The sequence below is a fragment of the Acanthopagrus latus genome, chromosome 21, assembly GCF_904848185.1.
Source record: "Acanthopagrus latus isolate v.2019 chromosome 21, fAcaLat1.1, whole genome shotgun sequence".
NCBI lineage: Eukaryota > Metazoa > Chordata > Actinopteri > Spariformes > Sparidae > Acanthopagrus > Acanthopagrus latus.
The window spans coordinates 22,497,676-22,507,753 of NC_051059.1; the positions used below are offsets into that span (position 1 = coordinate 22,497,676).

The window sequence follows — 10,078 nt, forward strand, 5'->3', positions numbered from 1 at the left end:
TACTGCGCACACCGATTTTATACCTTTATCAGCTTTTTGTCTGAATCCCACACGGCTGATTCCCAGCGTGGAATTAATATGCTCATCTCTCCCTCCATATTATATTCTTTAAGACATTTTCCCCAGACCAAGTTTCAGTTTAATCATCTCATTGTATATGTTGCTTGGATTTTAATCTTTCTCCATCTGGTCTGGTAGTTTACTGAGCAGTGTACTGTATTTTATCAGTTCAGTTCCTTCCCAGCCAAAGATTGAGGACACTATCAAGGTGAATGTGGATTATTTTTGGGACAGGCTGTATCCGCTCGCTCTCATAGACTGAACTCGCCCGAGGTCGCTCCCACATTTACATACATTCAGTATGTGCAGATATTTCACAGGAATGCAGATGGCAGACGGTGGGCCTAGCTAGCACGGGAGTACAAGGACGTCGTGTCCTTGATAAGAGATAAATAAATAATTGGTCGTGATTATGGTAATTTATTTCCCTGGATTAAATTTTAAAGGCAAAGGAGATGAATCTGCGGCCGGGCGAGCCGCTCTGTGGGGCTGCACTGAGGACGAGCGCTGGTAAATACGGTTCCAATGAAGGATTCGAGTCATCAAGAGTCCCTGAATAGAACCGGGTTGTGCGAGTCACTTGGGTCAGTATTGCCTAATCACCATGGAAACTCAGTCCTACTTTTCAGGAAGTGTAACCCAGAGACTTCACTCGCTCGTCTGCGACTCATTCAGAACGTGTTTGTGTTTCCTGCTCTGACTCTGATATGGATACGCCTCTATGTGACACTATTTATGGTTTTAGATTATCATTCACTCCAAACAATAAAAGTCAACTCCACGGTGAGGCTTGAGGAAAAGTCACAAGGTCACCAAAGTCATATATAAACATATTCTTATTCAAAATATGACATATGTACGACTAACATGTGCATTATACGTGTGTTGTTTGACTTTTCAAAGCTGATTCTGATGTTGTTTTAGTTTAGCAGAGCTTTGAGCTACATGCTAACATCAGTGTGCTAACATGCTCACAATGACATGATCAGCAGTGTGTTAGCAAGTCAGCATTTGCTAATTGGCGCTTCCCCGCAGATGCAGCTGAGGCCGAGGGCACGTCATTACTTTAGCAGGTTAAAAGTCAAGGCGTCGCTCAGCTTATTACAACATGCATCACCAGTGGACCACATTTCATAATTCATCCAGCAGATGTTCAGCACCACAGCGTCAACCTGATGGCTGTAGAGAGGAAACATCTGGTGATCGCAGATGTTAGCGAACCACATTTCCAAGCCAATACATCCAATAGTTGTTGAGATGTTTGAATCAGGACCAGAGTGGCGGACCACAGAAGCAATCCACATTACCATCGCTAAAGCCAGACGGCTGGCATTTCTATAAACTAAAAGCATTTGAATAAAATGAGAGGAGTTCAGCACTTTGTGAGAGTTTCAGAAATATTATGCAGGTCTGACCTCTGTATTGATAAAACGCGGGCCGCCGCTGTGTTGCAGAAAGGTTTCATTTACATCGAACAATCCTCTCCGAGTGCTGTTTGTTCAAGCCGTGACAAGACACTGACAAAACTTTACACCTTAATTTCCAAAGGTACACTACCCACGCCGGGGGAGCCAGAAATAAATTACAGGTCTGACTGCTGCGAGCGGCACAGAGAGGTATAGACGTAGGTAGAAACTCTGCTACCTGAGAACGTCTCAAGGACAAAACGAGCGTAGGTTCAGAGATAACTGCTGAGGAGAAAGAGATGTTTGCAAAAATGATTATCATTCCTTTTAAATGCTTGTATGTGGTCAAGGCTTCACTGATAACTTCATGGATGTGGGGGGATGTTGAAGATATAAAACGATATATGAAAAATGTGTTTTATCCCTTGTTGGAAAGTTCTCTCTGGTGACTGTAGCAGCTGCAGCTCAGGAGGCCGAGCGTGTCGAAGCATCCTCGAGCAACAAATCCAACCCCAAACTGGGGTCGCACGCTAATGAGCGGTCGGCCTCCCTGCGTGGCGGCCCCCGCCATTAGTGTACGAATGTGTGTGTGTGAACGGGCGAACGTGACAAGTGTTGTGAAACAGTAGACTGGAAAAGCGCTGTACAAAATGCATGAAGTCCATTTACCATAGTTTTCCCCACATCTCTCTGATATGCGTGAGTCTCGTTCCACTGGTGCTACATTTAAACATGGCAGCAATGAGGAGGCAGAAGTTTGGGATGTGAATCCAAATCAGTTTGTCGGCGAGACGCTCCGACGCACTCGACGTCAACATCCCCCCGTCTCTTTGTTTCCTAAGTGCCGAGAAAAACAAAAACAAACCGATGAAAATGAAATCAGACATCTCTAATGGTCCTGGAGAGCTTTAATAGAATGCAAATGGGCGGCTTGAAAGAGCCGCGTCAGGGACGGACTCCATCTGCATCTCCACCCCGGCTCAATACTCTGAGAGGGGGAAAAAAAAAGAAAATTGCCAACAATATAATGCTGTTTTCATTTTCAAGTTGTTCTTGATGGCTCATCAAACCAAACAAAAGAATCGGGGATCACAATAGACAGCCTTGACAGGACTTTAAAGGAAACTCTTCACCCAAAAATTTGGTAATTATCTACTCGTCCTCCGTGTTGATGGAAAGACGGGTGAGGGGAAAAAGATTTCTGAAGCAGAACAGCGTTGTGGCAGTCTCCTAAACAGCTGAAGAAGATGGGAATTTGTTTTAAAACGGGGGAAAAAAAAACACAACCACAAAATTGCTCCGTGTGACTTGTTGGGCATAATCCAAATCTCCAGAAGACCCCGAGTCCCAAATTGATCTGAAAATAAGTTATTTACAGCAGCAGCAGTGAAAATTTCATCTCGACAACGGGTGTAAATAACATCTTTGCACGTCGAATCGGGACCTCGGGGGGTTCGGAGACTTAACGAGCTGTATGGAGACACTTCATGTTTCCTTCTTTGGTTGTTTTTTTTTTCATTTCTGAGAATGTCACAACACTGTTTTGCCACAAAGCTCCAAAAAAGTACTCTGGACTACAAAATAAAACTTGAGGATGAGTCAGATAATGACTGAATTTTCATGCTTGGGTGATTTTTTTGTTTTTTTTTCCTTTAAGATCCAGTAAAGGCAATTCATGACTTCACCCTGATGACCTTGACGCAGCATTTTTATTGGCGCTGGTAGCGATCTGGTGAGGTCCTGCAGCTCGTAACGGGACGTCAGACGTTCTGTTGTTGAGTCCAGTCCGGTCCGGACCTGCTGAGAGAGAGCGGCGGAAGAAAACATGAATTTCTCATCTTCGAGTCGCCTTTTCTCACTAATGCACACACAACCAGCCAAAGTGATGCATTGTGTGACCTATAAGAAATGCAAATCAAACACACACACACACACACACACACACACACACACACACACACACACACACACTATCTCTCTCTCTGGCTCCCTTGCAAAGACTGAAGGCTGTTTGAAATCGACTTCATCATTCCTCTGATGTGCATCTCCTCAGATGTGTGTGAATAAACCCTCGTGTGTGTGTGTGTGTGTGTGTGTGTTGATTAGGAAACCTTTCTGAAAATACCATCATGTATAATTTAACTTCCCTCACATCGTGAATATTGAAGGTGATGTTTGGAACGTTAACGCCGGAGGGCTGTGATTGGCTGAGTCCATCAAACAGAAGTGGGGGGGGGATAATGAAAAGGAGGCTGGCTGGTGATTGACGACAGACTTCAGAGGGTTGGCTCTAATTTGATTGGTTTTTCAAAGATTTTTCTTTTAGACCGGGAATCTCTTCAAATAACAACAAAACACTGATGTCTCTGCAAAGTGTCAGACGACTAATTAATTTCCTCGAAACAAGCCTCCCCTGTTTGTTGACCCGCGGAGTCTTCAGTGGACCTGAACCGAGGCAGCACCAGCCTGGCAGCAGGTCCACACCTGAAGGGTGTAGCCAGGCTGCCTCCCTCCCTTCCTCTCTTTCTTTCTTCCTTCCCTCCTTCCTTTCTCTGTCTCTCCCTTACTTTCCTCACATTTTCCTTAATTTCTTTCTTTCCTTTTCCGTCCTTCCTTCCTTTCTTGCTCTCTCCCCCTTTCTTCCTTCTGCTCTTTCTTTCTCTCTCTTTCCCCTTAATTACTGTTCTTTCTTTCTTTCCATCTTCCCTTCTTCCTTCCTCCCTCCCTTCCCCTCTCTCTCCTAGTCTTTCTTCCTTACTTCCTTCCTCCCTCTCTTCACTCCTTTCTCTCTCTTCCCCTTAACTTTCCATGTCTTTCTTTCTTTCTGTCTGTCTTCCCTTCTTCCTTCCTTCATCCATCCCTTCCTCCTTCCTTCCTTCCTCTCTAATCTTCCTTTCTTCCTTCCTCTCTCTCCTATTCTTCCTTCCTTTCTTCCTTCCTTCCATCCTTCCTCTCTCTCACTCCTAGTCTTCCTTCCTTCCTTCCTTGCATCCTCCCTCCCTCAGTCATGAATCATGGGGCCCTGCTCAGATTTGAAACCTTTACAATAATCTGACTCCATCTTTGAATGTAAATTGAAAGTCTAACTACGACCTGCACCCGCTGTAATAACCAGCCGTGTGTGTGTGTGTGTGTGTGTGCAGACAGGCAGTGCGCCCCCCAGCGGTGCAGGAGACTCTCAGCCGGTATAAAAGCCTCAAGTTTGGGGGACGCTGTCACATCTGTGACGGAGCAGGCGGCTGCATCACTCCAGATGTCAGCCGCCGAAATACACCGACGTGGATTTAATCAGCTTCTTGTCATTTATCATCATTTTTCTGGGCTGATAAGAGCTGAAGGTTGAAGTTTTTGAGTTTTCATCCCTTGGACACTTTGAACAAACAGGACGAGGGACGATGGGGATTTATCGCATCCACACCTGCGCACCCTCAGTCTGCACGGGTCGGGATTGGTTTTGAGAAGAAAGTCGCGGTTTTTTTTGTTTTTTTTTAGTTTCTTCCTCCTCTGCAGCATCATGCAGAGCAACAGCAGCGCCTCCGGACCCCTGACCGCCCTCAGTGTGTGCGGAGGAGAGGAGGACGAGCGAGAGATCTTCAAACTTGTCAGCCCGACGGAAGCAGCGTCCAACCTGGCAACCTTCAACCTCTCCCTGAACTGCTGGCTGCACATCCTGTCCAAGGAGTCTTCACTGGACCTGCACGGAGACAGCGCCAACCTGGCAGTAGGTCCTCTGAAGGGTGCAGCCAGGCTGCCTTCCGTCCTTCCCTCCTTCCTTCCGTCCTTCCTTCCTTCCTCCACTCTCTCTCTACCTCTCTCTGCCCCCCCTCTCTGTCCCTTACTTTTCTTGTCTTTCTTTTTTCTCTATCTCTCTTTCCCTTCCTTCCTTATGTCATCATTATTTCCTTCTTCCTTCCTTCCTTTCTCCCTTCCTCTCTTTATTTCTGTTCTTGTTTTGTTCCTTCCTCTGTCTCTTTCCCTTCCTTCCTTTCCTCGTCTTTCCTTCCTTCCTTCCTTCCTCTATATCTCTCTCTCACGTTCCCTTCCTTCCTTTCCTCGTCTTTCCTTCCTTCCTTCCTCTATATCTCTCTCTCACTTTCCCTTCCTTATCTCATCTTTCCTTCCTTCCTTCCCTCCTCCATCTCTCTCTCTCTCACTTTCCATTCCTTCCTTTCCTCGTCTTTCCTTCCTTCCTCTATATCTCTCTCTCACTTTCCCTTCCTTATCTCATCTTTCCTTCCTTCCTTCCTTCCTTCCTTCCTCTATATCTCTCTCTCTCTCACTTTCCCTTCCTTCCTTTCCTCGTCTTTCCTTCCTTCCTTCCTTCCTTCCTTCCTTCCCTCCTTCCTTCCTCTATATCTCTCTCTCACTTTCCCTTCCTTATCTCATCTTTCCTTCCTTCCTTCCTTCCTTCCTTCCTCTATATCTCTCTCTCTCACTTTCCCTTCCTTCCTTTCCTCATCTTTCCTTCCTTCCTTCCTTCCTTCCTTCCTTCCTCTATATCTCTCTCACTTTCCCTTCCTTCCTTTCTTGTTTTTCTTTCCTTCCTTCCTTTCTCTCCCTCCCTCTCTCTCTCCCTTCCTTGCTGTCTGTCTTTCTTTCCTTCCCTTTTCTCTGCCTCCCTTACTTTCCTCACCTTTCTTTCTTTCTTTCTTACTGAACAGTAAGGCTAGTAACTACGTGATAAAATACTCTGTTACAAGTAAAAGTCCTGCACTTAAAATGTTAGAGAAGTAAAAAGACAATTTGATATTAAAAGTAAAAGTACTTAATGCAGAAAAAAAAACTATTTTTACTCAAACATTAAGCAGGATTTAACTGCAGTAACTGTTTTTGGGGATCAACTGATTGTTTGGTTTGTAAAAAGTGTCATCACAATCACCCCGATCACATTTTAGAAGAGCTTTGCGTGTTCTGTTCAACAATCTTGATTTGTAAAGTAATTTAAGCTCAGATAATAGGTTCAATCCTTCCCTCTGAAATGTGGTGGTGTGAAAGTTGAAAGTGGCCTGAAAAGGAAAGACTCAAGTATGAATACTTAAAAACTGTAGGTACAGTTCTTGAGTAAATGTACCCTACAGGCCCCTGAATGATGTCATATCCACTGTCCTTCACTCAGTCTTCACACACCTGCAGAGTAAGATCAGCCACATCATGAATGAAGACGAGTCTTTGTTTCTTTGAATCCTCTAAACATGATGAAAAAGTTGCCTGGACTTGAGTTGAATCCTTCACAGATGTGAAAACGTGACTGTGTGCATGTGTTCGACAGGTGCGGGTTCTCATCGCCCTCATCTACTCGGTGGTGTGTGTTCTGGGGCTTGTGGGTAATCTCCTGGCCCTCTTCCTGCTCCACTCCCGCCGCCGGGGCCACCACCACTCATCCATCGACTGCTTCGTGATGAGCCTCGCCCTGACCGACCTACAGTTCGTCCTCACCTTGCCCTTCTGGGCCGTGGACACGGTGATGGACTTCCGCTGGCCCTTTGGCCGGGTCATGTGCAAGATCGTGAGCTCGGTCACCACGCTGAACATGTACGCCAGCGTCTTCTTCCTCACCGCCATGAGCGTGACCCGCTACCGCTCCCTGGTGACCTCGCTGAAGATGGAGAGCCCGAGGAAAGCCGCTGCTCGAGCTAAATGGGCCAGTTTGGCCATCTGGGTGGTGTCACTGGTGGCTACACTGCCTCATGCTTTCTACTCCACCACAGTCCAGGTGAGGCTGATCTACCATCCCTGCTGACACCACACATGCTTCGTCTCTTGTTAGCTTCCTCTCATGCAGTTGTTGTTGTTGTTCACAGGTGTCTGCAGATGACGAGCTGTGCTTAGTGCGCTTCTCTGACTCCGACTCAGACCACTGGGATCCTCAAGTCCTGCTTGGGCTCTATCAAACACAGAAAGTCCTCCTGGGATTCGTAGTCCCCTTGATCGTCATCTCCGTGTGCTACCTCCTCCTGCTGAGGTTCATCCTGAGCCGCCGCATCGTGGGCAGCATGGTCAGCGACAGTGTCACGGAGGCGTCAGAGTCAGAGAGAGGACGCCACCGCCGCCACTCCAAACTCACTCGCTCGGTCACCATCGTAGTCCTGTCCTTCTTCCTCTGCTGGCTGCCCAACCAGGCCCTCACCCTGTGGGGGGTGCTCATCAAATTTGACTTGGTTCCCTTCAATAAAGCCTTCTACAACACCCAGGCCTACGCCTTCCCCCTGACTGTGTGCTTAGCTCACGCTAACAGCTGCCTCAACCCAGTTCTCTACTGCCTGATCCGAAAGGAGTACAGAGCCGGACTGAAGGCGCTCCTGCTGAGAGTGTCGCACTCCCTCCGAAATCTCCTCACAGCGGCTCTGAGGGGGAGGAGGGTGGAGGAGGCACCACCCAGCCTGGTTATGATACACAAGGAGATCAATATGTGATTTACTCCGGAGGAGGGAAACGTTTGACTTTTTGGGAAAAATGTATTCACTTCCCCGCTGAGACTTAAATAAGAAGAAACCACTCTTGTTTGTACCCTAAATATGAAACTGCAGCCAGCAGCAGGTTAGCTTAGCTTAGCACAGTGTTAGGAAACAGGGGAAATGGCCTGGCTCTATGCAAAGGCATTTATGTACGAATTCAAAACTAAAACTAAAATTCTCAGCACAATGTGGAGGAATAGCAGTTTTAACATTATGACCTCTCATATTATGTGGCACAACAACAGAAAGCATGCTAACAAGCTAGCACTGGACCCTCCAGGCCCAAGGCAGTCTGTACTGTGCCCAAGCATGTTTGACTCAACAGGTTACATATTCCACCTTTAAATCAGCCTATTAACATGTGTAAAGTTTAAAAAAAAAAAAAAAAAAGGTGAAGAACGACTAAAAGCTGTTTTTTATCTTGGCTCTCAGTTTTGCTGGTTGGTTTCTGTGCGGATGTCGTTCACTAAGTGAGCTTCGTCAGTGCTTCTAGACGGATGTTGTTTCCTTTAAACAGATCCAGGCCGGCTGGTGCTAAGCTAAGTTAGCCAGCTGCTAGCTATAGCTCGTACAGAGTGTAAATAATGGAAGGAGCTCCTGGGTCTGGAAATTGAGGCCGACACGGAGGTGCCTTAAAAATGAGTCTGATTGTATAGAAGTCTATGAGAAAATGACCCTACTTCTCACATCCTAATCCGTTCATGGTCTCAGTTTCTTGTTTCAGGTCTACTTTAACGGAGCGCGATGTTCATTATGTAAATTACGATCCCAGTTAGAGCAAAACAGACGACTCATCATAGAAGTCCACAAACCAATGTGGGTCTAGCTTCATATTTAACATGCAGACACGAGAATGAATTTGATCATCTCAACTCCAGGCAAGAAAGCACCCAATCGTATATTCCCAAAATGTCAAACTTTTCCTTTCGTCCTAACGAAAATTGTCCCTTATGGATCTACCGTGCCATATTTTCTTTGGTGCCATTTTCTAACAGGGTTCGTGACACCGTCAGACCTCCAAATCTCTCAGCCTTCAAACTGGACGCGCACACGTGTAGACTCACCCGTTACAGACTAACCTGAAAGTTGTGTTTTTAGCTTTATCATGAAAAAAAAACGAGCCAGCTCATGCAAAGTCATGCTAAAGCACCCGCACAGGCAATCATGAGAACTGTTAGGATCGCCATTCAGATGGATGTGTTCAATATTTATATGTGTTAATTGTTGCTAACTCGGTGAGGAAACTAGAGTCTCCCTAATCACATGCAGTGAAACTGAACTCCGAGGTGTTTGGCAGTCGGTGTTTGATGTCTCTCGGTGTCTGCCTTGCCTTGCTGTACCGCTGTGATTGTGATTACACATATGTGATGTGACATTAAATAAAACCAGAGGACAAAAGAGTTCGGTGACGTCTCCGGGAAGTTAATCTCGTCTGCAGTCGCGAGGGAGGAAGACGAGGGAAAATGAATCAGCCGCACAAAAGCTGCTGCACGTTTTTACCCTTTTGCAACCTTTAGAGTTTGAACGCAGATAGCCATTGTCAGCTGGCCGCAGATAGGGCCTGACATGCAAATACCACACACACACACACACACCATGACAGTCCCTCCATTGTGTGTGACTCAGGTTGTAATTACTCCTCCAATCAGAATCATGGATTTATCCAACGGGTCTCTGCATGAGAGGCTCTGAAAAGCAAGCGGGTCGTCTTCCAGCGGCAGACGGCAGTCGAACAAAACTGTGATTCCAAAGTGTGATTGATGCCAGTCCTCTTGTTCAGATTGACCCCCCCCCCCCCACCTTGTCTAATCAAAAAGAAAGTCTTGTTGACACCTGTTATTGTTTCCTCTGATTCAATCTCCGTCTCCCCCTCGTTTAATCTCTTTACTGTTAAATCCTCGAGCTCTGTCTGACAGACCGAGCGGTTACAGTTCACCCACTCATGGCCGGATTGAAGAATCCTTTTTTTTTTTTCCCCCCATTTCGGGCCCGTTTTTCACTGAAAGCAAACGTCATTCAACAGGTTGCAATCTCCAAGGCTCAGCTTTTCATTTTCAAGTACAGGGATGAAAACCACTAGAGGAATCAAAGTGCCTATCCCTATGGATTTAACACCGACGTAAAGATATTCCAGGCTCAAGATGTTTTCCCCGGGAA

The 10,078-nt window shown here is 46.2% G+C and overlaps 1 protein-coding gene across 1 annotated transcript; it reads left to right on the plus strand.

Moving 5' to 3' along the window:
• Window positions 1-4,701: 4,701 nt before the first annotated feature.
• LOC119011781 (relaxin-3 receptor 1-like) lies at window positions 4,702-9,321 on the plus strand. The gene is made up of 3 exons (XM_037085139.1): window positions 4,702-5,187; window positions 6,736-7,179; window positions 7,268-9,321. Exons 1-3 carry the CDS (start codon window positions 4,981-4,983, stop codon window positions 7,877-7,879), a joined length of 1,263 nt encoding a protein of 420 aa, XP_036941034.1. The 5' UTR covers window positions 4,702-4,980; the 3' UTR covers window positions 7,880-9,321.
• The last annotated feature ends 757 nt before the right edge of the window (window positions 9,322-10,078 follow it).